This window comes from Triturus cristatus, chromosome 1_2 (genome assembly GCF_964204655.1).
Source record: "Triturus cristatus chromosome 1_2, aTriCri1.1, whole genome shotgun sequence".
NCBI lineage: Eukaryota > Metazoa > Chordata > Amphibia > Caudata > Salamandridae > Triturus > Triturus cristatus.
The window spans coordinates 1178352773-1178379388 of record NC_140580.1 but is presented as its reverse complement, the minus strand read 5'-3'; the positions used below and the strand labels follow the sequence as shown (position 1 = coordinate 1178379388).

General features: G+C 48.8%; 1 protein-coding gene across 2 annotated transcripts in view; it reads left to right on the top strand.

The window, feature by feature from the left end:
* PKN3 (protein kinase N3) overlaps positions 1-26616 on the top strand; it is a 391919-nt gene that overhangs the window by 212206 nt on the left and 153097 nt on the right. For both annotated transcript variants that reach the window (XM_085614062.1, XM_085614063.1), the window contains exon 12: positions 17139-17262. In XM_085614062.1, coding sequence (XP_085470188.1) covers positions 17139-17262 — 124 coding nt within the window. The remainder of the gene's footprint in view (positions 1-17138; positions 17263-26616) is intronic.

The following is a 26616-nucleotide window of genomic DNA, read 5'->3' as shown; positions in this document are numbered from 1 at the left end:
ACCGCTAGTTCGACTTTGCCATTCAAACTAATGGAAAAGCCCCCACTCCAAGACTCCCCTAAGGAAGGCATCTCTAGCCCTAAAGCAGGGTGCTGTGTATTATTAAGAAGGGCATGTATTTTTTTTATATGTCTTAACGGCAACACTACTAAATTGTCGTTTGGCTATGGGAAAGTTAGTAGCTCCAGTGGCTAACACAGGGTTACCGGTTAAGCCGTCCACTCAGACTACTCAGACGGGTACTGGAAGGTATCAAATCAATCATGGCATTAAATCCGACTTAATGCCCAAGTCGAATTTAATGTCCCTATTAAAGAAATGCAACTGTTAGAAAGTTGTGACTCTGTGATCCAGTTTGTCCAGTAGCCTTACAGAGTCAGTGGCAACCAGACAGTATTCTGCCTGCCTGGGGAGTAGTGTGACCAACTCCCAGGCTTAGAAACAGTTGCAGCCTGCTACAGGGCGAGGCGTCACCTCCCATTCGCAGGAAGCCACTCCAGCAAAGCTGCATTTGCTAAGCAAATGTCGATCACACTCCTGAGGGGCTGCCCTTTGTTCAGGTAGGCAGGCTGGAGACTGGGACAGATTGAAGACCAGTGCCTAAACCAGTTTTTCCGTAGGCGTGTAGCCCACAGGTAGCCACTCCTCTAGGGTGGGCTACCAAGCATTTGACATCCAAGGAAGGGTCCTGACATCTTGAGGGGACAGAATAGTGCACTCTGGGGTTGCCAGATGCCACACACAGACGGAAAGTAGTCACCAAATGGGAGGGGATCTAGTAGCCCATCGGCTAGTGACCGCATCATCCACCCAGTGCACTTTCTGGGAATAAATATGGCACCCCTGGCACCCTAAACCTCAGAATATGTGGTAACTGGATCAAGGACTGAAGGAGGACTGCCCTGCTGACCTGTGGGCTTGGCAAAGAGAGGCTGCACTGTCGGCTCAACTGCACCTGCCGCACCTTAGGTAGAGAAGAGAGGACTGTGCCTGTGGCTCCTGGCTCTAGGGAAAAACTCATGCCCCACCCAAAGAAGAGACTTCAAGGGTCCTTTTCCTGAGCCCCTAGAACAAGCACTGGGGCCATCAAAGCTGAAGTAGCCCAACTCAGTAAGTTGATAACCATTTCAGAAGAATCTCCACTGACTGCCGCTGGGCACCCCAAGAGACTCACCCTCATCAATCAAAAGTTGCACCCCAGGAGCCAGACCTAGGAGTGTCTTGTAGGTCCAGATTGCTAACCCCAGAGGGACACCAGCCTCCACCAAAGGCTATTACCGGGATCGCTGTGTACAGATGCCAGTAGTCTAGCTGCAGCTGGCCTTCCATGGTCTTAAAGAGGAATTGGAGGGACCCCAACCTCTGTGGCCAACGTCACCCTCCTGACCCGTGGACAGAGGAGTAACTGTAAAGGCAGCCCTGTCACAGCACCAAGAGCCTTTTTGAACATCTTCCATCTCCTGCATCTGCAGCATCAGGACCACTCCATTGAAGTCTACGGGGGTCATGCTGTAAAGTTTGTAACTTTATGGGAAAACGTTTTGGTGTCCAGGTAACTATCCAAATACTCCTTCTTGGCCCCCAGAACTTCTCCCGGTCTGATTTGGTCACCCAAGCTAGAATGGAGTAGTCCAACTCTGCTCTGAACTTTTTTAAGTTTACAAACTTTATGGTCACTAATGCTTGTCTGCGGTAAAACTGAGATTTAAGTTTTCTTATAAAATTTGTATCTCTGAGAACTATGGTGAATTTTGCTTATCTTAGATTCAAGAAATTTAGAAAAATATAATCAATTTTTATAAATTGGTGTTGGATTTCTTTCATGTTGTGTGGCTTTCTTATTTCGTTCCTTGGTGCTGTTGAATGCTTTATACTAGTTCCTTTGTTGGCTCTATATATACTGCCCCAAAGTGAGGTACAGTGTGTACAGAGTCCACAGTCCCCAGAGGTTTGGCAGAGGTTAAAGTTAGATATAACCTTACTCTCAAGTGGTAGCTTAGTCGAGCAGTAAGGCAGTATCAGAAGACAGTGTAAACCATTTGTTGTACACACTCAGTCAGCAAATGGTGTCACACACTCAATAACTGAACTCTAGGCCAATGGTTTATATATAAAAAATATACTGTTTTATTTCTAGAACCAAGCAAGCCTGGTACAGGTAAGCATAAAATACTTTGCAGTAGTAATTTACTTGTTTGAACACAGTTCAGAATTGCAGTATAACTGGTACTGGTTTTGATTACAGGTTTAACCCCTTCAGCGCGGCGCGGATTACCGCGCTGTGCTGAAGGTTCCGTGCGCGGGCGGGGCCATGACGGAGCGGTTCCGTCATGCGCACAGCGCAACCGACGCGCATGACGGAACCGCTCCGTCACTCGCATCGAAGGGGTTAAGAAAGCCGTTTGCAACACATTGCAGGTATAGTACATTCAATTGAATGGGCTTTTTAAGTAAAATAGAGTTAATTACTTTTCAGATTACTTTTCTAATCACAGGACTGGATCCTAGATTCAGCCCTGGGACATTTCCTGAAAACAGGTGAGTAAATGCATTTTGGTTAAAGGTATGATTTTTAAAGTTGACACTTAAAAACTTTTTCACATAGAATCACCAATGTTATCCTGTGGGAGGAAATTCACTTAGCAGGTAAGTTAGGTTATCGTTACTTTTTCTTACTCAGTGCTGGATCCTGGATTCAGCACTGGGACATTTCCTGAAAACAGTTGAGAAAATGCGTTTTGGTTAATCGGGTGATTTTTAAGGAATAAGTCGGCACGTAGAAACTTTTTGAGAGAAAAAGTGTCAATGTTATCCTATGAGGAAAAATGAGTTATCGGTTTCCAGGTAAGAAATCGATCTTTTGAGTTAGGGTTCTGGGGATAGACTCGGGGGTCTCCCAGGGTCAGTGATGCACTACTGTTGCACCTTCAGCGGCACCCGGGTGCAGAGTGTTGAGGCCCAATGTTATCATATGGGGGATAGGGGGACTCCGGTTGGTGGCTGCTGGCAAGCAGGCCAGAGGGTTGTGGGAGCAAAGCTCCTAGGGTTAAGCTCAGGGCAAGTTGGGGACCAAGTTAGCACCAAGGGGGCACCCTCAGCAGCGCTAGGGCAGCCGGGTGCAGGGTGCAGTTTTGAGGTCGGGTGCCCTGTTGAATTCAATGGAGATTCTCCGGGACAAAAACACTGCAGGCTCGGGGACAAAGATCTACCAGGTGTGACCACCACTTTGAGGGGTAAGTTGGGATGTAGAGGGATGGTCAGGCACCACTGGGTTGGGCACACAAGACCGTGGGGCGTTTGGTGCAGGGGTGCCTTTAGACATCGGATTTTCTTACCCGCTCTGGTCGCGGTAGGGGTGGTCTCCTGGATTGAGGCTGCAGACGTCATCTGGAGGCTTGAGGCAGGTCAGGGGTCGCAGGATCGCCGGGGGGACCTCCTCGTGGTGTTTGTTCACTCAAACACAGGCCGGGCTCAGCAGGTGAAGAGTGTGCTGGATTTACGGTTTCTGGCTGGCACCAGAAGTTGCAGTTCAAACACGTCCGATGTTCACAGGAGAAACAGCTTGGAGAGTGAATGCAGGCAGGTCCTCCGGGGTTTTTGAGGTTGCTGGCCTCCGGGGTTTTTGAGGTTGCTGGCCACTGGACACGCCAGGATTTTGCAGGAGCAGGTTCAAGGGTAGACAGGCCTGTAGGGCTGGGGCCAAGTCAGTGGGCGTCGTCCTCTTGTTAGCTCTGCACGGCTTCTCGTCCTTCTTCTTTTCTTGTGGTTGCTGGATCTGAGGAAGGAAGGTTCATGGTGCCCCTAAATACTAAATTTAGGGGCGTTACAGGTAGGTAAAAGGCAGGGACCAATGGGTCCCTTCCCTGGGGTGGGTACACCCCCTATTCTTCTCCTCTCCAGTGGGAGGGGAGCAGAAGCCTGTCCCTGGTTGGCTGGGTCCCCCATCCTCAAGATGGCGGGGACTCGAGGTTGTGCTTCACCTCGCCTCCCCCACCTTAGGGGTGGAGTTGGCAGAGGTGGTCACACCTCTCTTCCTCACTTTGTTTTTCCCTCCGGGTCTCCTGCCCAGAGTGGGGGGTAGAACCAGTGGGGACCAGTTGCTAAGTACAGCAAGTGGTCTGGAGAAGCTCACAAAGGCGGCATGCCTTTCAAGCTTCTCATTCGTGAACCCTGTCCATCCTGGGGGAGGAGGCTTGGCACCTCGTCCCAGGATGTGCATTGTTTCAGGCCCCCGAGAGCAGGCGCTCTTGACCCAGGGGTCCAGAAACATGTCTGGTGGTGGCAGCCTGCGCAGCCACTCAGTCAGGTCACAGGGAGTTGGTTGAGTTTCAGGGGGCAGCTCTAAGATGCCCTCTGTCGTGCACTTTACAATAAATCCCACACTGGCATCAGTGTGGGTTTAATGTGCTGAGAAGTTTGATACCAAACTTCCCAGTCTTCAGTGCAGCCATTATGGTGCTGTGGAGTTCGTAATGACAACCTCCCAGCACCATATACTCTTAATGGCAGCACTGCACTTACAGGGACCAGGAATGGACCTGGGCACTGTAGGGGTACAGGGCTCATGCACCTGTACCCTCACCATTGTCATAGGGCACCCAGCTAGAGGGGTGACTGATGTATGCCAGGGCAGTGGTTTGTGGGCATGGCACACAGGGATGTGTGCCATGTCGTCTGTGTTTTGTTCTGCACCCAGACACTCAGCCTGCAAAGGCAGTGTGTGTGTGTGTCAGGGCACAGGGCCTCTAAGGGTGGCACAATTGGTGCTGCAGCCCTTGGAAGACTTCTCTGGTCACAGTGCCCTGGGTACATGGGGTACCATTTACCAGGGACCTACCTGTGGTCAGAACTGTCAATTGGGTTTTGTTTTGGGGAAAGAACACAGGTCCTGGGGTCCTGATTGGCAGGGTCCCAGAGCACATCAAGTCAAAGAGCATCAGTAGTCTGGCAAAAAAAAGGGGGGGTTTACTGCAACAGAAACCCACTTTCTCACATTGATGCTCAAAGCCATATCTACCTAGGGTTGTGCTAAAGGTTTTGCAAACAAGCCTGACTGGACCCATGATAGTTTTTGCGAGTGAAGTACATGGTAAAGCCGCACAGCCATATCCTACAGTACACTCAAATCCGCACATGTATGAAGTCCAAGGCAAAACCTATGGGCTGAAGAAATCCTGCGGTTGCAAGCTGCTACAAAAGGAGAAGGGTGGACTGGAGCAGGCTGCTGACCAGGAGGAAGTAGTGAACCATCCAGGAGCCCTGAGGGCCTGGCAGCTTATCTGGCCATACCCTGACCAACCCGCTGTGCGTCTGCGCCTTCGTGATAACTGACGGCGGCAGGCGCCCTCCATTTTGAGAGCACGTGCTCTTTGACTGGAGAAGGATATGTGAAGAGCTACAGATGAGGTCTGACCTGACAATATTACTTCATTATTTTGTCATCTATACACAGGTTAACACTGACTGGGCTACGATTTCAGCTCTGTTCCAGATTAACACCTAAACAAAGCAACAGGCTGTAGGAAGGTGGAATCTGACTGCATGGTTACCCCCACTTGTTTCCTGGTGTTTTGCTGGTTTTCGACTAAGTCTGACTGGGATCCTGCTAATCAGGACCGCAGTTTATCTGATTTCTCCCTAAATTGATTGCATGTGGGTACCCTTATCAGTCCCTAGTATATGGTATACTATGTACCCAGGGCATAGGTACCACAGAGGCATCCCAGGGGCTGCAGCATGTATTATGCCACACCTGGGAGACCATTCAAACTGACACCACAGGTCTGCTACTGCAACCTGTGTAAGGTGGTGCATGCACCCCTTACTTAGATATAGGTTTACTATATCTATTCTAAATCACTGCACATATAAACCTATCAGTCACCCCTATGGCAGGCCTTATCAATCCTGAAGGCAGGGATGCTGTGTTTTATGTGAGAGGGTGCCCATGCATCAGCAGAGCCCCTCTGCAGCCTTCGGAACCTCTATTCTGGGGTTGTTTGTGATGCAGCCAAACCATATATACTTAAGTGCATTATAACCTCGCGGTAAATGCTAACTTTAAAATGGCTGCTTAGAAACAAGTCTTGTTTAGTGTCAAACACCTTGGAATCATACCTCCCCGCCAGTAACTGGTGTGGGAGGTATGATTCCACCCTTCTAGAGGGACATATGTGACACACCGGGTTACCCGGTACCAGCTTTCTCAACCTGGGCATCACAAAATGGATGCTGCCAGCCTCAGACACGAGTCTGCCCTCCTGCTGCTGAGCCAAGCTCGAGCAGGGGAGGGCTTGACAATAGCTTTCCTGTCACAGGGAGATGTGACCACCTCCCAGATAGGATTTAGTGTATTGGGGCTGGGCGGGAGCACTCTCTGGTGCTGAATGTCTCCACTGGGAGCACATTTGGCGTCCCTGTGCATAGTCCAGGTCAAACCAGTTGCAGGAGCCATTTGCTCCTGCTCTGACGCGAAACTGGACAAAGGACATGGGTGTAGCCACCCCTCTGTCCTGACCCGCCCATGGTTGGGTTCCCAGAGTTTGTCCCACCCCTTCCTTGAGTATAAAGTAAGAACCCCTGACTACATAACTTTAGATTTTACCTGGACAAAACTCTGCTACAGAAACCAAGTACTTTGATGATCTGCACTACGCTGGATGACTGAAGAATCTCCCTTGGAGTAAAGGAGTTACTCCCCTGCAAGGCAGGCACCTTTAACGCATCTGACCGGTTTGCATCTCCCGAGCTCCTGAGGACTGCGAAGATTTCTGCAACACAGGAGGTGGGTTCCCAAGTGTCCCTGAGGTTGATCTCACCCCTCAGCAATTCTGAGACCAGTATCCCTCGCGGGGACCGTGCAACCCGAACCACTGTGCACCGTGTACTTTTGCAGCAACATATGCTTTTTGGCGATCCCTGAGGCTGTGCTTTGGGCTACTTGTAGTCCTGACCCCGAGCAGTAATTCCACCGAAGGTTTCTGGCCCACACTCCACGAGTGTTCCGTGGGCTGGTATTTTGTGATTCAGCTCGAGGTGATCCCTGGTCCGTTGGCCTTTCGGTCCCTGTGAAGGTAACTTTGACTTTCAGTGGGCTTTCCTGGTTGCTCCAGACGTGCCCTGACTCTCCATTGCTTGGAGAGTCCCCAGGACCTTGCTGGTCCTCACCAAAGCTTATTTACTCTGCCTGCGTGAGTTGCAGTTGCCAAGGCTTGTTAGTGTTCCATCCGGACACTGACTCCCCAGCACTCGACAGCCTTCGTGGGACAGCTCAACTCCGGACTTTGGTCATCGTCATCTCCTGGTCCCTGTGGCTGCAGAGTCAAGCAGCGCATCTTCTCTCCTGAAGTACCCGACATCGGTGGGCATTCATCTATCGTGCCCCTGGTCTCCGTGAAGTGACTCAGACTCTGTCCCCTCTGCTTTCAGGTTCTTCTCACCTCGGATCCAGGCTTGGATTCCACCGGACACTTCATCTTCTCGGCAGCAGCACTTTTCCGCATCACGCCATTGAAAACGACGAAGGTTTCCGGCATCACTTGACCCCTATGCACCCGGCTCCTCTGTGATGGGTAACACGGGTACCTCGGTACTCTCAAGGGTGCTGGCCTTAGAACCTTCTATGTTTGAAAGGGTTTGCTTAAATTCCTCTCTGAAGTGTCCTTCATCTTTAAAAGTTCAACCGCGACTTTCCCATAGGATTGTACGTAGCTCGCGCCTGTGTTCTCACACTGCACCTGTCCTCCGTGGGTCCCCTGTGTCACTACTTTGGGTGGTTCCTTGGGGTCCCAGCGATTCTAGGCACTGTATAGTCATGTCGTGGTTGTTATACCACTTTCTTAGTATATGATTTGGTCTCCCCCTGGAGCCCGCTGTGTATTGTGCCATTTACTGTTGTTCTAGTGCTTTAATATTGTGTGCTTTGTGCTCTGATCTCATAAAGAGGTTAGTAGAGTGTTTAGTAATAAATACATATATTTTATATATACCTTGTGTGGTTCGCCTTTCATTTAGTTATTCAAGAGGTTAGAATCTGGTAAAACAAGCTGCTTTACATTCCTTCGAGACTGTCTGAAAGCTGCTCTCCATAGCTACCACTAGGATAGCTTTCAATAAAGGTTGTCTTAACTGGTACAAGGTGCCCACTTTAATTAGTGGTCAGCATATACTAGGCCAACTTCTCACATAGGCAATTAAAAATGACAAGCCTGTGTTTGGGAAAGGTTTTCCATTGCGCAGCACCGCACATTGCTGCTTTTTTAGTAACTTTTGATGCGTCGTTTGAGCTACGAAAAATCATTTTCTTTCTTAAATCTGCAGATTATACTGCGATGTTGTGTTGTAGAATCGCATAATGCCAGTGGCCCTGAATACATTTGAGGAAAAATAAAGGTGGGCAGGCAGAAAAACTGAGACCGTGCCAATCCGGAGCTCAACAAATGATCTAGCTTTCCTTTAAGTGCTGTAACACATGTCAATTCCTCTGCTTGGTAGGTTAATCGTGCTACAGACATCAAAGTGCAAAACTGATATTTCTTTAATAAGGAAGCATTTCACTTAAGAACACTAAAACTAATTGCTGCATTAAGAGGCATTTATCAGAAGTCTTGGGGCAGATTTGCTAACCTAATGCTCTGGGTTTGCAAATGTTTATTTAGAATATAGTTTCCAAAGCAAAACTTGTTTTTTGTGCTGCAAGGTAGTACCTTGCCCTGCTTTCATTTATGTCAAGGGTGCTTTCCATGGGTGGTGCATGGGTGTTCCTTGTTTTTTTTATGCAAAGCCCTATGTACAAACAGTGGTAAAGAGGGTTTGCAACAAAAAAGAATGGCTCTTTGAGGCCGGCGTTAAAATGGAGAATAAGTTTTTCTTTCTCCAAACTTTGCCGACTTTAGGTGCTGTGCAGTGCAGCACACATGCAAAGTGGGAAAAGCTTTAAAGTTTGCCTGGGTATAGTATTTTGCGCTGGAATGGTACCCTGCCAGTGCAAAACCTATGCTATAAATCACACTCACACACACACACCGTCCCTAGAACTATCGTCCACCCGGTTTAGATGCGGGCAGACCATAGGTTTAATCATGGCAAAGACTACTCCATTTCTGCATGGTTTAACCCCTGGGACAGCCCTGCGGAGAAAGGGGAGTTGGGGGCAGACTTGAAACTCTGCCCACCTATGTTAGACGGGCAGAATTACAGGTTCGTTTTCATGGCAAGTCGCCATCCGGAACCCTTTGCGGCAAGCGCCATAAGAAAAAAGAAATGCTCCCCTTGTCATGGGCGTCGTCTCCCATGGCGGGGGGAGCTTATTCTTATCTTATTTTCAAAAAGAAAATCGAATTTCTGGATTTTCTTTTTCAAAAATAACAGAAGAAAGCTGGTGCAGGCTCTGTTGTGTTGCTGGGCGGTGCACCAAACAGTGAAACGCATTGACAGGAGCTGCCTTGATGGGGGTTCCTGAAGATGCTTTATTAATAACCACCATTTTGACGGTCATTTACAAATCTGGTGGGCAGTCCCTCCACTAGGGTAATGGAGTAATTTACTCTGTCTCCGAGTCAAACCAATAGGCCGTCTGGCAGGATTTAAATTGGTCCCATAGTCAGTGGTGGTGATCCCGGAGGGAGTAGTGATGTGGTACAGGAGGTGGATAGGAGGGGAAGCAAGCACGGCAGGCGCTCAGGCTGAAGCACGGCAGGCGCTCGGGGTGAAGCGCGGCAGGCGCTCGGGGTGAAGCGCGGCAGGCGCTCGGGGTGAAGCGCGACAGGCGCTCGGGGTGAAGCACGGCAGGCGCTCGGGGTGAAGCACGGCAGGCGCTCGGGGTGAAGCACGGCAGGCGCTCGGGGTGAAGCACGGCAGGCGCTCGGGGTGAAGCACGGCAGGCGCTCGGGTTGAAGCTCGGCAGGCTCGGCTTGAAGCTCGGCAGGCTCTGGTTGAAGCTCGGCAGGCTCGGGGTGAAGCTCGGCAGGCTCGGGGTGAAGGCTCGGGGTGAAGGCTCGGGGTGAAGGCTCGGGGTGAAGGCTCGGGGTGAAGCTCGACAGGCTTGGGGTGAAGTGAAGGGGAGAGGATGTGGTCTGGCAGCTAGACTGCCGACTTTGGTGCAGGAAACCAAACCAAGGTTCGAGCCTAGGGGTCGCGTCCACATCCTGTGATTCTGCGCAAATCACTTAATATTTATTTATAGTTTTATAGCGCGCGAACCAGACCCGTGAGGGTATCAGAGCGCTTTACAGGATTGAGGGGGAGGAAAACAAAGCATAAGGATGGGAGGGATCAGATTGGGAGAGATAGAGATACATTATACAGGAGGAGCACGCAGTCTAAAGTCCAAGCTACATGTGGGAGAAAATTGAAGCATGCAGATGAAAAAACACAAGGTTTCCAAATCCACGAGGTGCACCCCGTCTGAGGTCGAAGCTGCATGTGGGATAAAAAATTAGAGCGGGTAGTTATAATATACAAGAAGGCGCACAGTCCCACTCTTGGGGGGATGCCCAGGAGTCCAGAAAAATGTGTCATCCGTGGAGGCCGTGGATAATGCCGAGGTGGAGGGTGTAACAAGTCTATGAGGTGATTGTTAAGTATTCATTAGATGAGGTATTTTCCCAATAAGAAAGTTTTGGTCTCCTTAAAGTGTGCCAAGGACGGAAGTCTTCTGCTGGAGGGTGGGAGAGAGTTCCAGATTCTTGGAGCGTCCCCAGAGAAGGCTCGATTTGTAGGTTTTTTTCTTCCGGAAGCGTGCCGGCTGCAGCAGCAGGTTTTTGGCAGATCGGAAGTTTCTGGCCTGTCTTGCTATCACGAGTTTTTGTGCAAGAAATGTAGGTGAAATCGCGTACAGAGCTTTGTGAGTTATGGAAGCCACTTTAAATTGTATTCTGGTCTCCAGGGGAAGCCAGTTCAGAGCTTTGAGGTGGGGAGAGATTTGGTCAAATTTGTTTGAGCCCGTTATGAGTCTGGCGGCGGCGTTGAGACAGGCTTTCAGTGGGGCCAGAGAGTTCTTGGGTAGCCCTGCGAGAGTAGAGCTTCCATATTCAAGTCTGGAAATGACTAGGGCCTGGATTGCCATTTTGAGGTCGGACACATCGAGGAAGTGTTTTAGGTTTCTTAAGTAGCTAATCTCCCTGTGCCTGAATGTGTCCTTGTGTAACGCAACCGGTGCTCGTGTAAAGCGCTCCAATACCTTGGGTCGAGTTCGCGCTATATAAATATGCATTAAAAAAAAAACCGGAAACCCCGCCCACAAGAGTTGGGAAGAGGGGCGGCCGCAAAGAGAAGGGAAACAGCAGAGAACCCAGAGTAAAAGCCCACCTTTGTCCCAGAGTAAAAGCCCACCTTTGACCCAGAGTAAAAGCCCACCTTTGACCCAGAGTAAGAGCCCACCTTTGTGAAACAGCGGGGGAGCGTTAAGTACTGACTGCGCTCGAGGAATAAAAAATATATGATACAATCAGAAGCCGAGGAAGGAAATCCGCAGCCGGGATCCAATGCTGCACACAAGAAGATAAATGAATGACAGCAGCGCCACCCGCTGGTAGAACAGCAGTAAGCAGGCCCCTCCGGTGCACTGACCGTGAATATCGAAGGGAGACGCGCTGCAGAGGACACAGAGTGCCTAGAAGCCTAGATTCACTAGAGCCCAAATACCCACATGGACTGGTAGTTTGAGCCGAAAGCAAGGCTGCAAGTGGATAAAAGCATCCAGCCAGTTCCAGTGCCACGGGAGCGGGGGAGGGGGGGGGGGGGGATCGTGGTTACCTCAGAAGAACGCTGAGACGGAGAAACTCTAGGAACCTCCATATCATGTGGGGGTAACAAGACCCAGTCTGCGGGTGCAGTGACATTTAAAAGCGGCCAGAACTAAAAACCCATCCGAAATCAGCACGTGCGCGGACGGGCAGGTGTGCAGCAGAGCCTTTAGAGGGAAACGTCACATATCCCTGACAGCTGATGACTTCCTACTGGTAAGAGGGAGGAGGGGGGGGGGGGGGGGGTGCCCCAGAGCCGCAGGGGTCGGATCGCTAACCCTCCGCGGAGAGGTCTGCGTTCACTGTATCAACAATGAATCCGAAAGCCATTTGGATGGCAGCCTGCCTCTGGCCTGCCTGCGCCCCCTTACGCAGCGCCCCGAATGGATCGAATGAATCGTGCAAACAGGAGAAGTTGCCAGGTGCTTTCTACCACAATACATGAACACTTTCACTTTCATATTGCATACATTGGATTTCTTACATCTGTGAGGATGGATAAACAGTCGGCCCTGAGGCCTAAACTTGCAGGGGGGGCACAACCTTTCTTGCAGCCCAGGGCCATTCGTCCCCACACTCAGTCAAGAAAGACCCTCCCAAGTGTCTTAAGCTTCCTCAGTTCAAAGCAACATTTCATTCACTTTTTTCTTCTCATATCCCGCTTCGGTAATTCACAAAACCATTTTCACATCCGTTAGAATAACTACTTCACATGGTGACACCCTAGCCCGTGTCAAACGGCGTGACACACACACACACGCACACATATATATCTATATCAAAATAATACCCTACCAGACATAGAGGGACGCATACATTATGCAAAAAAGAAGCAGAGAACTATGGGTAGTTCTCAAGTTTAGTTGGAGAGCGGCTACCGTATACCGTACCCTCAACACTTTTTAGTGTGTGTGTGTGTGTGTGTCTGTGTGTGTGTGTGTGTGTGTGTGTGTGTGTGTGTGTGTATGTATATATATATATGTATGTATGTATATATATATTCACTGAAAACACCATAGGTTTCACACACGTTATAGTTGGGAATTAGCATTTAAAAAACCTTGCAAATTCACTGCAAAAACCATAGGTTTCACACATGTTATAGTTAGCTGGACATTTCACTCGTACAAAACCATTGAAATTCCCCCGTTAGTTAGTTCAGCTAACTATAACTCGCGCGACCGCAATCCACTGCTGATGACGTCACATATTACATCACTCATGACATGGTCAGTGACATCACTCATGACATCACTGATGACATCTCCAATGACTATAACGGGGGAATTTCAATGGTTTTGTACGAGTGAAAAGTCCAGCTAACTATAACACCCCTGAAACCTATGGTTTTTTCAGTAAATTTCTAAGGTTTTTTAAATGCTAATTTCTAACTATGTGACGTCATCAGCAGTGGATTGCGGTCACGCGAGTTATAGTTAGCTGAACTAACTATAACGGGGGAATTTCAATGGTTTTTTACGAGTGAAATGTCCAGCTAACTATAACATGTGTGAAACCTATGGTTTTTTCAGTGAATTTGCAAGGTTTTTTAAATGCTAATTCCCAAGTGTGAAACCTATATCTTCCATAAACTTATAAACATTTTTGTTGTTGTTTTTTTAAAAAAGTTTTTCACGGTGCGCGCACCGTCTCCCTGTGCGCATGCGTGCGTGCTCCGTGTGCGCATGCGTACGTGCCCCGTGTGCGCATGCGTGCGTGCTCCGTGCGCGCATGCGTACGTGCTCAGTGTATGCGTGCGTGCTCCGCGTACTCCGTACGCGCATTGCGCACGCGCTCCGTACACGCGTGCGCGCACGGCAAGTCATGTGATTACGAAACAACACTTTTCATTGGTTCAAAGTAGTTTCAGTTCCAGAATCTTCCAACACCACACCCACTCCCCTCATTAATACTTCTTATTTCCTGGGAGAAGGAGCTCAACAGCTTTTCCTGCACCTGAAAATGGCAGAACAGGAGACTTCTTCAAGGCAGAGGAAACAAAAGGACTCATTTATTTGGCAATTGTTTACTTTTCTAGAGGGTCAGAAGAAGGTGAATGCTCCTAAAGTCACCTGCACTGTTTGTGGAGTGGTTTTATCTAGAGGAGACCCTAAAAAAAAATACTCCTTTAGTATTTATTCCAGGATAAGGCACTTTAAAGCAATGCATCCTGTGGCTTATGCTCGGGCTGCAAGAGACAACCCTCCAGCAGCTCAGCCGAGCACATCATCTGCAGCCGCAGCTCAGCCGAGCACATCATCTGCAGCCGCAGCTCAGCCGAGCACATCATCTGCAGCCGCAGCTCAGCCGAGCACATCATCTGCAGCCGCAGCTCAGCCGAGCACATCATCTGCAGCCGCAGCTTCACCTGCTTCCAGACCTCTGGATATGCACCCTCTGTTCACGAAGGTGCATATACGGTGCAATGTGTGCAATGCTGTTCTCTGTTATGGTGAGAGCAGCATTAACCTAATAGAGAACAAGATACAGCAGCACACATGCTCCACCCCCTAATTTTTTTCCTTTTTTTTTTTTTTTTTTTTTTGTTCCTGGTGAACAGTTTCATTTTTTTTTCTTTTGCTGCAATTTTTTTTTTTGCTGCTCGACAAAAAAGTTCTTTTCAGAGCTCACTTCACTTCTCCAAGAAGAGCTTTATTCCTAATATACTGTGTTGTAATGTCTTTAATGAATTTTTGCCACCGTGCGCGCACCCCGCGATTTTTTGAAAAAAAATAAAATGTTTTTTTTCACCCTTCGGGGTCCTTCAGGGACCCCCTGACAAAGGCTAGGGGGTCAGGAACTCTCTACCCTGCCTCCTTTTCACGTTCTCCACCTTTCTTTTTCACTGTCACACACAAAATGGCGGCCGACACTTCCTGATTTCGACCGATTCGAATGTTGACTGACCTGTAACCACCAATCTGAATTACGCTCGCGCACGTTATGGTGCGCGCACGGTGTGCGCCTATAGATATTTATGTACTTTTAACTGCAATTTTCTCAGGAACTACTGAACAGATTGACACCACATATGCAAAAGGCACATGCCTGACCTGAGGACTACCTCTTTGCCAAATTTCAAGTAATTCTGTTCAGCCGTTCGGGCTGTACCTTCGACTAAAGGTCCTATGGGAAAATGCATGGGGAAAACGCGTTTTGGGACCCCCTTTTTTCTCGGCCCCCGCTTGACGAATCACCCCGAGACTTTCAGGGTAGGAGCTCAGCGGAGCGCCCCATTAGTTTTGAAAATTTCGCGAGGATTCGTCAACCGGCGCCAAAGTTATTCAAAATAGAATTTTCAGATTTCCTATGGAAACTCGGTCCTAACTATAACTATCTACTGGCGACCGCCAGTAGATAATATATATATATATATATATATATATATATTTATTTCCAGGTGAGTGCTGTCCTTGTCTGTCTCTGGTGTTGAGGTGACCGGTATGCCTCTGTTCCAGGTGAGTCTATCCTCGTCTGTCTCTGGTGTTGAGGTGACCGTTATGCCTCTGTTCCAGGTGAGTGTTTATCCTCGTCTCTCTCTCTGGTGTTGAGGTGACCGTTATGCCTCTGTTCCAGGTGAGTGCTGTCCTCGTCTGTCTCTGGTGTTGAGGTGACCGGTATGCCTCTGTTCCACGTGAGTGCTGTCCTTGTCCGTCTCTGGTGTTGAGGTGACCGGTATGCCTCTGTTCCACGTGAGTGCTGTCCTTGTCCGTCTCTGGTGTTGAGGTGACCGGTATGCCTCTGTTCCAGGTGAGTGCTGTCCTCTTCTGTCTCTGGTGTTGAGGTGACCGGTATGCCTCTGTTCCACGTGAGTGCTGTCCTCTTCTGTCTCTGATGTTGTGACCGGTATGCCTCTGTTCCACGTGAGTGCTGTCCTTGTCCGTCTCTGGTGTTGAGGTGACCGGTATGCCTCTGATCCAGGTGAGTGCTGTCCTCTTCTGTCTCTGGTGTTGAGGTGACCGGTATGCCTCTGTTCCAGGTGAGTGCTGTCCTCATCTCTCTCTGGTGTTGAGGTGACCGTTATGCCTCTGTTCCAGGTGAGTGCTGTCCTCGTCTCTCTCTGGTGTTGAGGTGACCGGTATGCCTCTGTTCCAGGTGAGTGCTGTCCTCATTTCTCTCTGGTGTTGAGGTGACCGTTATGCCTCTGTTCCAGGTGAGTGCTGTCCTCGTCTGTCTCTGGTGTTGAGGTGAACGGTATGCCTCTGTTCCAGGTGAGTGCTGTCCTCGTTTGTCTCTGGTGTTGAGGTGACCGGTATGCCTCTGTTCCAGGTGAGTGCTGTCCTCGTCTGTCTCTGGTGTTGAGGTGATCGGTATGCCTCTGTTCCAGGTGAGTGCTGTCCTCTTCTGTCTCTGGTGTTGAGGTGACTGGTATGCCTCTGTTCCAGGTGAGTGCTGTCCTCATCTCTCTCTGGTGTTGAGGTGAACGGTATATGTCTAATGTTCCAGGTAAGTTAGTGTTGTCTACTGTGGCCTTCTGTGCTCAGGTGGCATACATAAATCTAACGTCCCCGGTGAGTGCAGGTGTTTTTTGGCTTCGAGTTGAGATGACATGTATGCCTCCATCGATCCAGGTAAACGAGGGCCTCCTGCGACTCCTGCCTTTGAGTGGCCAATTTATATCTAATCTTATGTTAGTGCTTTTCTTGTCCCCTGCTCTCTATTCCCAAAGACACTCCTACATGAGATAACTTCTTCCAACCTGTGATTTATCCTTTGTTCTGCACCAACATATCCTGTTAGTGATGCGCTGCCCCTTCACTCTGTCTACTGTGATGGACTGCCCTGAGATGACACTCCTGCCCTATAGCCCAGATAAAGAGGGTCTCCCTGCCCTTCATTAGTTGTGCTGAATGGGCACTCTGTCCAGATCAGTGCTGCTTTCCACTCTCTCCTGAAGTCGCCTCTGGCACGGTTACTCCAGGTATCTGCTGCTCCCCTTCCTTTTCTACCAGTTGCTGAGCAGGCGCTCTGCTTCTCAAAGCACTTGGTGCTTCTCTGTCCTTTCTCCTATGTCTGAAGGGACACACTGCTAATGCAGATGTGGCCTCTGCTCTTTCCTTGCTAAGCTGCCACTTTCCTGCTCCTTTGTCCTTTCTCCCGGGTGCTCGTCTTGCCCACTGTGATGCTCCATGAATGTGCTGCCTCCTCTTAATCCCTGGGCAAAGCTGCCCTTCCTAATTCTGTATACATATATTTTGATTGCCTCCATCTTTGTCTGTCCAGACCAACAGCCAGATATGTTTTGTTTTTGTGCATCTGAAGGCTTCATATCTGAGATCTCTAGCACCTTCCCTAGGTCTTCTATTTGTTTTTCACCATTCACTACAAAGGTTGTGTCCCTGCTGCGGTGTTTGTTCAGTTTGGTAAAACACATTTGTTTTTTTCTACATACAGTGACTTTGCCGTGATGAAGTTAACTTTTACCGATGACCAACCAGTCAAGCCGCCTCGAAAACCACCACGTTTGTACCTTGAGCCGGACGCTGAAGACGTCACCGACTCACCTGTGCACTCACCGGTAAGATCATGTATTGTTAAGGGATGTTGGGAGGTGGGACATGGAGATGAATACCCCACCTCTCTGGCCTGCACCCCATGCTTGGAGGTAGATGTTGATGTATGTTTGAGGCCTTGTCTTGGGGTTCAGGGGCAGCCCTTGGTTACAGGGTGGAATCCTGTGGCAGTTCAGTTGTTTTCCACTGATGTCTCAGTGCCATCATCTCTCTTACACTCCAGTCTGATCGCCAACCACTCACTTTCAGCACTTGACTTATTGGGAGTAGCCTAGCTGAGCAATTGCAGTTATTGTAAGAGGTGGAAAGGGCTTGGATACTGAGATACCTCAGGACACAGGGCATAACACAAACTCGGTGACCAACCACTGCCTTATTGTTAAAGAATGATTTTCATTCAAAGGCAAGTAAAAGAAATGGTGAACATGATCTTCCTAGTAAAAACCAGAAGGTGCTAGCGACTGCCGAGCTATACACCCAAACCTTTTTTTCATTGTTGACCCTATAGGAGTTAGACTTTCTCTAACATTTTCCTGATGGACAATGTTATTTCTGGGAATGTAGGTGGCAAAGCACAGAAACCTTTGTGACCCATCAGGTTTTTGTTTTTTTAATGTGTGCAACAGAGGTCTCAGTTAGTGGCAGGCAAACACATTTTCAACAAGCTGGCTCTGATGCAGCTGGCTCTGATTCAGCTGGCTCTGATTCAGCTGGCTCTGATTCAGCTGGCTCTGATGCAGCTGGCTCTGATGCAGCTGGCTCTGATGCAGCTGGCTCTGATGCAGCTGGCTCTGATGCAGCTGGCTCTGATGCAGCTGGCTCTGATGCAGCTGGCTCTGATGCAGCTGGCTCTGATGCAGCTGGCTCTGATGCAGCTGGCTCTGATGCAGCTGGCTCTGATGCAGCTGGCTCTGATGCAGCTGGCTCTGATGCAGCTGGCTCTGATGCAGCTGGCTCTGATGCAGCTGGCTCTGATGCAGCTGGCTCTGATGCAGCTGGCTCTGATGCAGCTGGCTCTGATGCAGCTGGCTCTGATGCAGCTGGCCCTCTGAATCCAAGGGCTCTGATGCAGCTGGCCCTCTGAATCCAAGGGCTCTGATGCAGCTGGCCCTCTGAATCCAAGGGCTCTGATGCAGCTGGCCCTCTGAATCCAAGGGCTCTGATGCAGCTGGCCCTCTGAATCCAAGGGCTCTGATTCAGCTGGCCCTCTGAATCCAAGGGCTCTGATGCAGCTGGCTCTGATTCAGCTGGCCCTCTGAATCCAAGGGCTCTGATGCAGCTGGCTCTGATGCAGCTGGCTCTGATGCAGCTGGCTCTGATGCAGCTGGCTCTGATGCAGCTGGCTCTGATGCAGCTGGCTCTGATGCAGCTGGCTCTGATGCAGCTGGCTCTGATGCAGCTGGCTCTGATGCAGCTGGCCGTCTGAATCCAAGGGCTCTGGTCTGGATACAACTCTGGAAAACTCAAAGGGCTGAAGTCTTAGCTGCTGTGTTTGCAGTGAAGATCTTCCAAAAGCCCCCCAGCCTACAACAAGAATCCCTCTCCAGACGAGTAAATGGCGATGTGTAGGGTGAAAGAATCTGAGTCCAGGTCTGTTGGCTTCCAGGGATCAGGTAACCTTTGTCTAGTGAGGGAACAGTTCATTTCACAAGCCAGTTTAAGCCCCCTCTGCTCTCAAAGACTTTAGATGCGAGCAGACGTCGTCGTGTAGTCCGCACCCACTATGATGCTTAAACGTTATGGCTTTGCTTCTCGGATCATCTGTTGTGGTTAGGAATTACCAGTGGCGGGGAGTGAGGTTAGTCTCCTGGACACCAAGACTAAACCAATTCCATCTGGGATGTGAATGTTTGGTTTATAGATCAACCCCAACTTAAAATAACAGATATCTCTGGACCTAGAATTGATGGTTGAAACCATTCTGGAATATGGATGGTCAGATCTGTTTAGGGGCTTTAGAAATAGGAGGTGTGAAGATATTAGACCATTTGCCCCCCCCCCCCCCAAGGAAATTGTGGTAGCAGATCAAGAACCTTTTCGTTTGGCTTCTCATGCATATCCAAAGAGAATCTCAAGAAATACTCGGCAAGGTGTTTCAATATTTATTGAAGCATTGTGATTCTTATATAAAAGCCTTGCGCTGTTATGATCAATAGAAGGAAACCAAATAGCGTAGTTAGCATTATGAGAATGGTGAAGAAAATGAATAATTCACCCCTTGTGCTGTAACAGTGAATATATGTTGGCCCATGAGTACTGTAATATATGGTGTTCCTACCTAGTGCTAGGTGCTAGTGCCAAAACCCTGTAAGGTGGTCTAACTATTCATTACCTGTGGGTAATCAATCAGCAAAATTTGTATAGCGCGCTACTCACCCGTAAGGGTCTCGAGGCGCTGAGGGGGGGGGGGTCGCTACTGCTCGAACAACCAGGTCTTGAGTTGTTTCCTGAAGGAGAGATGGTCCAGGGTCAGCCGTAGGTGAGTGGGGAGGGAGTTCCATGTCTTGGGTAAGTGTCATTAGGCTGCCCGTCCTGGTGTAGAGCTGGACAGCCCTCATGGAGGTAACCCGGAATCAGCTGAGCTGGAATGCCGGCATGTAGCGACTTCGCAGTGTCAGCAAAATGCTTCTCTACCTAAGCAAGTCGGTAATGTTGTTTATATAATAAACAACCCCCATGTTGCCATGCCGAAGCCCCAGTCAGACTGCTATTGTTTATTCTATTGTGCTAGCTCTGTTGCCTAACGGACAATGACAAGACAACAGCATTTGGGCAGTGAATTTTATCCCTTATACTAAATGTTCAAGGTATTGTGATAGTGTGCCTATGAAGTGGAAATGTAAGCAATGCAGTTTTCAGAGAATATTATCCTGCACAGACACGCAAGCAAACGGACATCAAATGTCATTGAGTTTAGAGGAAGAAGGCAACTTATAAATGAGAGCATGTAAAATGGGGGTGTTTCTAACCCGGCCTATTCTACACATGTGATGGAAGGTCCCGGGATCAGTCCCGGAGCCATCGATCTTCATTGCAGTTGAAGTCGTCTGATAGTTCCAGTAAGTCCTTGTAGTGAAGAAGTCGCTGCAAGCACTGGTAGGTACCAGCAAAATAACTTTATTTGCAACAGGGACTGCGCAGGAGCCAACAGAACAGGCAACTTAATTCAACTGCTCGACACATTCAAACCCAGCGTTTGAGGTTCTGTTGTGGAATGCACACACACACATGTATCCCCGAAGGGTGAGCATTCCAAAACAGAGGAACACACAGTGAGGGAAGCCACTACATTAGCCCCCTCCTCTAAATGTTTTTTAAATAAGAAACCAGAAACAGGAGCAACAAAAGTGGGAATCAAGGGTAGATATCAGTGGGGGAAAGGAGAGCGAGAGCAGACGTCCACATGAAAAGAAAAACAAGGGAAAGCGGACACAGAAAGGAACAAGAGAACCAAATTAGTGAAATCTCAGGAACAGAATGGCATATATTGCTCCTGCGCAACTCTAGCAGGAGAGGAGCTTCTGATTGTTTTTTAATAGACACATCAGCAGAACTGCTACACGAGCGACAGGTGGGAGCATGTCCAGTCAATGCTGGACATGTTCCACCAATGTTTGTTGTTCACCCCCAACAGCATTTCCACAAACCCTGTCCACAACCATGGGCTCAGAACTTAGCATCTCCTTTTTTGCTGTGAACAGGAATCTTCACACGCACAGTGTCCCCAACAACAAATGTGTGAGGAATCGTTGTTCTTCTAGCATCAAAATAAGACTTTTGGCTTAACTCAGCTTTAGAGACATTTTCCCTGACAAGGTCATCCACACCCACAATGGCATCCATCTTCACCCATTTAGACATCCATCCAGGATACACCTTGGAGGAAGGCTTCCTTCCCCACAACAATTCAAAAGGGGAAACCTTGGTGGGTGAGTGGGGAGTGGTTCAGTAGAACCATAGCATGGAGCACACAGCACTCTGAACGATGCAATTGCTAGCAACAGCCCATTGTACACAGTTATTCAAAACCCTGTTCATTCGTTCCACAAGGCCGTTAGTTTGAGGGTAATAAAGAGAACTCTTGGGGTGAGCAATACCACCTTGCGCTAAAAAACGTGGAATTCCTGACTGACAAACTGTACCCCTTTGTCAGAAACAATGGTAGGAAAATATCCTTGAGGAAATCGATGAAATGTTTGGAATTTGGCTCGCCAAAGAATCAAATCTCTGGCCACTTGGAATAGTAATCAATGGCAACAACAGCAAAGCGAGAGGAGGGAGGAAGAAGGTTGAATAGAACAATCGGATCAATACCAATTTTCTCCCAGGGCCTAACTGAAAGATCAATGGGTTGGAGGGGAGGAGTCCTCACTTTCAGTCCTTTGTCAGCATTCAAACATACAACACACTCCCCTACAAAAGCATCAATGTCCTTGTCCATAAGGGGCTACCAAAAACACTCGCGTAGCCTGCGCTTGGTGAGAGTTTTACCCAAATGCCCCTCGTGAACACCACAAATCAATCTTCCCCTGAGTTTATCAGGAGGAATCAACTTATCACCCCGCACCAGGATGCCGTCCTCCACGGAAAGGTCAAGGGAGACCTTTAAAAGATTTGCAAGGAGTACGGTGCATTCTTTTCCTTTGGCCAACCACCTTTGATACACTTCATGACTTGACACAGCAAGACATCTTTCGATAACTCATCTCTCCATTCTTGCTCACCTACGGCACACGTCACCCATAGCCACAGTGGCAATAAACAATTGTCCGGGTCATCATCGCCACCTAAAAAGGAATCGTCCGCGGACACAGGAAATCTTGTTACCAGGCAGGTAGGAAACTTCAAACTCATATTGTAGCAACTTAGTGGACAACCTGGCTATTCTGAGAGTGTGTTAATTGATTTTGTCCCCAGAAAGGATGGAAAGAAGGGGCCTGTGATCGGTGCGCAACACAAAATGGTTGCCCCAAATGTAAGGATGACATTTCCTGATGGCCCACCAACAGGTCAACAGCTTTCTTTCAATTACAGAGAAATTAAACTCTGGACCACGCGAAACTCTTGATGCATAACCGAAAGTATTCTCCGTACATTGTTTGGTCTGTGTGAGTATAGCACCCAACCCAACACCACTGGCATCCAAGGTGATGGTGCACCTGACATTGTGATCAAAAGGTTTGAGAATATTTGTACCAACTAACTGGGTCTTGGTCCATTCAAAACCTTCCTGGCAGTGATCATCCCGAGGGGTCGGACCTTAGATGCATAATCAGTCACAAACCAGGAGTAGAACTCGGAGTCCAATAAATGACTTGAGACCAACCTTATCAGAAGGCGCTGTGCAGTCAAATATGGCCCTCACCAGACCAGGCCTCGGTTCCACCCCTTGTTCAGATCAAACATGTCCCAAGTACTCCACCTTCTTTACAAGGAACATAAATGTTTCTTTTTTAAGCACAACACCCTTCTCCTGCATGATGTCCAGAACATGGTACAAGGATTCATCATGCTGTTCTTTGGATGCACCATAGATCAAGACATTGTCTTGAAAGACAGCAACGCCCTTAACCCCTTGAAGCATGTGGCACACAATCCTTTGACAGACTGCCACTGCAGAGGCAAGGCCAAATGGCATCCTGCAATATTGGAACTTTCCAATGGGGGACATAAATCCCGTGAGGTGTCTTGAAGGATCCAGGACCACCTGGTAAGCTGACGCTAGGTCCAGTTTGCTGAACCACTTGGACCCGTTAATCATTTTCAACAATTCTGAAATCTTGGGAAGAGGGCGCAAGTCAATCCAGATATTTTTATTGAGACTGCGTAAGTGAACACAGACGCGAAGGAGAAAGCCACCGAGAGGACTCTATAGGCTCAATAATGCCTTTCTCACACTTCATTTAGCTCTTGCTCGAGCCGATCCCTGACACTGAAAGGGACACTCCTTAGTTTGTGCTTGACAGGAATGGCAACATCCTTAACCAAAATACGATGGGTAAAACCCCTGATCTGTCCCAACCCTCCCCCAAAAGCAGAGAGAAAACGTCGGAAAACATTTTCAGAATAGTCATTGGAGGAGACAATAGAGACCTGTGCCTTTGTGCCCGGCCTAATAACCATCTGAAAGAGACCTTAATGGAACCAACCCAGAAAGGACAAGCCCTTGATGGCCACATGCACCTTACCAAGGATCTTCCTACCTTTAAATTCAAGAATATCCTAAAAGTAACCAGCCCACTCTATCCTCCGCCCTTCATAAGAAACAGGAGCCCTGTCAGGAGCTTCCAAAGGACGAAAACCCCACACCTTGTGAAAGATTTCCTGGGTGATCATGGTTATTCTTGCACCTGAATCCACAAGCAGACACACTTTATTATCTCCTGTGCCAATATCTACATGGGGATCAACACGTTCAGAGATGTCTCCCACAACAACCGCATTCTTGCCAACCACCATAACCATGTCTCTCAGCTCATCCTGAATACTACAGTAATTGTCAGGGTCAACACATTCCGCATCAGACACATTCGCGACAGAGGGGGTGGTTTTCTGTTTGCCAACCTGAGGAGTGAAACTACTCCATTTACTACTTTGACAACATTTGGCAAAAGGCATGTGAGAGGTTACCACAGCGAAAACACGTGTTATGTTATTTGAAAAATGAACTTTTGGAACGTGGAGCAACATTGTTTGTAAATTCTTTGGGTAACCGCCCCCACCAGTTCATTAGACTTGTCCTCTGACTCTTTGACAGAAGCTTTGGAGAGCTTAATGCTCTTCTCCGTTCGAATAGTCTCCTTGACGGAGGGATTACGCATGGATAACAGCTTCCACTGGATAGTCTTGTCAGAACATTTACAAATGTACTGGTCCCGGACCAACTGTTCCGCAAACACCTCAAACCGACACTCTGCACTCAATTTACGGAGAGCAGACGCAAAAGCATCAACATCTTCTTCAGACCTCTGCTCCTTTTTGAAGAACTTGTCGAATGGCAACCAAACTGGGCTGTATGTCAAAACGCAACTCCAATTTCTTTACTGCCTCAACATATTCATCAATGTCTTCCTTCTTCTGGGCTCGTACTAAAGGTGGCAAATGTTTGAACACTGATCTCCCTTCGAAACCTAGGGAGTGCAGAAGAATACATTCTTCCAAGTAAGTCGCAAAAGCGTCATAACAATTTTTCCATGTTATTGGCGGGTTTCCAGGCACCTCGAGAAAGGGAGGTGGGGGAGAAACACACTGCATGTTAGTTGTAGAAAGGATATGCCTTAGCTGATTTTTGATTAGCTGACAAAACACCAAACAAGGCAATAAAAGTAAACAATAGCCACCAAAATGGACCTTGAGAAGAGCCTAAAATGCACTTGGATGAGTTGAAACAGTTATGGCACGCCAGGTGTGCGTGTCACCGTTGTGCTGATTACAGATCAAATACAACTTGATCTAGACAGACCAATCAGTGACACACAGGGTGTGTGTGTGTCACCGTTGTTGAAAACAACCATGCAGCACATAGGAAAATGACAGTTGTGCGTGTCAGCGTAGGTGTTTATATCTGGCTTGATGTAGCGCAACTGAAGACAAACTGCAAGTGACACGCAAGGTGTGCATGTCACCGAAAAAGGAAAAGCGTAATGTGGACTAAACAATGCACACTGACACGCAGGGTGTAACGCAGGGTGTAACGGGATTAGAGCAAAACATGTAGATTGGCTGAAACGCCAACTGACACGCAAGGTGTGCGCATCACCGAAACTTGCGGCTGACTGGTATGGAGCAAAACCATGAAACTGGCTGAAACGCAAGCTGATACGCAAGGTGTGTGTGTCACCGATGTGTGCTTTGTTTAGGTAGGAGACTGCAATGCAGAAACCAGCATAGACGAAAATGGCCAAAACAAAATGGCCGCAACGCTGGCTACGGTATGTGCGTAACGTGCGTTAAGACCCGTGTTACCTCGTCCTAGGCCTGGACTTAGTCAGTCGTGGTGCCTTGCTTGACACAATGTTGCTTCTTAAAATGCCTGCTCTCGACTACAACAAAGGCATTGGTTGCACTGCTGCTTCGGGAGGGCAAACATGTTGCATGCAAACAGAACCTCAAGATGTCCGCCCCTGACAGACCACCACAAGTGTCGGGAGTCAGGCGAAGTGTCGCTGGAACAGCTGGAGGATCACGAGGCAGGATGAGCTTCGTAGAGAAGACGATATTCAGAGAGCCTATCTCGAGACTCCGTGGGTCCTGCAGTCCACTGTCGCTCGTCGCCACCATAAATGTAGTGAAGTTGCAGCGCAAACAGGTAGGTACCAGCAAATACAAATACTGGCTAAGGGCATCTGGCTTTTCAGGGGATGTCCATGCTTCGCTTATGAACATGCCCTTTGAAGGCTTCAGTCTCTTCAGACAAGGCGGACTCCACGCTGAAGAGCTTAAAGGACATCAGGGCTACAGCCAAGTGCTTGGGTCTTTCCATGCCCCACTGTCAACCTCAATCAGCCGTTCGCTCATTTCGTGGCCAGGGAAGGGGCTTCCAGCTGCACCTCTACCCATCCAGCCACCACGGCCGCAAGCTTCCCAGCCTCTGCACGGTTGAGGGTGCAGCACCCACAGACCTCGTGGGTCAGGCTGCCAGAAGTAGGCCCAGTCCACCATGGCTCAGTAGCCACAACCTCTAAACCTTTCTAGTATGTCCCCTGACCATCATGGGCAACTAGGGGGTGGCATGATACGCAGTCAGCTGCACCACTGGAGGTTAATAACATCAGACTGCTAGGTTCTCCAAATTGTCTAAAGGGGCCGCTCCCTCCCCTTCATGCCTTCGACTCCACCCATGCCACCCCCTTACAACAAGCTGACAGAGGGCAATCTCTCCTTCCTCCACCAGGAAGTAGCAGCTCTCTTGGCCAAGGGAACCATTTAGAGAGTGTCCGGAGGTTGTGGTTTCTATTCCCGCTCCTTTCTGGTGCCCAAGAAGAACGGAGGCGTTCGTCCTATCCTAAACCTATGCCCTCTCAATTTCTTCTCCAAAAAGGAGAAATTCTAAATGCGCACACTCGCTCAAGTCCTGTCTGCCTTGGACCCGGGAAACTGGATGGTAATTTTGGATTTGCAGGATGCATACTTTGATGTCCTGTCGGCCCACAGATGTTCCCTGTGGTTCATGGTCGGCCAAGAGCACTTTCAATTCCCCATGGTCCTCTTCGGCCATACCAGCGCCCCCTAGGGTGTTCACCAGAGTGATGGCGGCGGTTGCTGCTCATCTGCGATCAGGGGTGGTCTTCCCCTATCTCGATGACTGGCTGTTGAAGGCGGCCTCGTCCAAGGCGGTCATCTCCCACCTCCTAGACTAC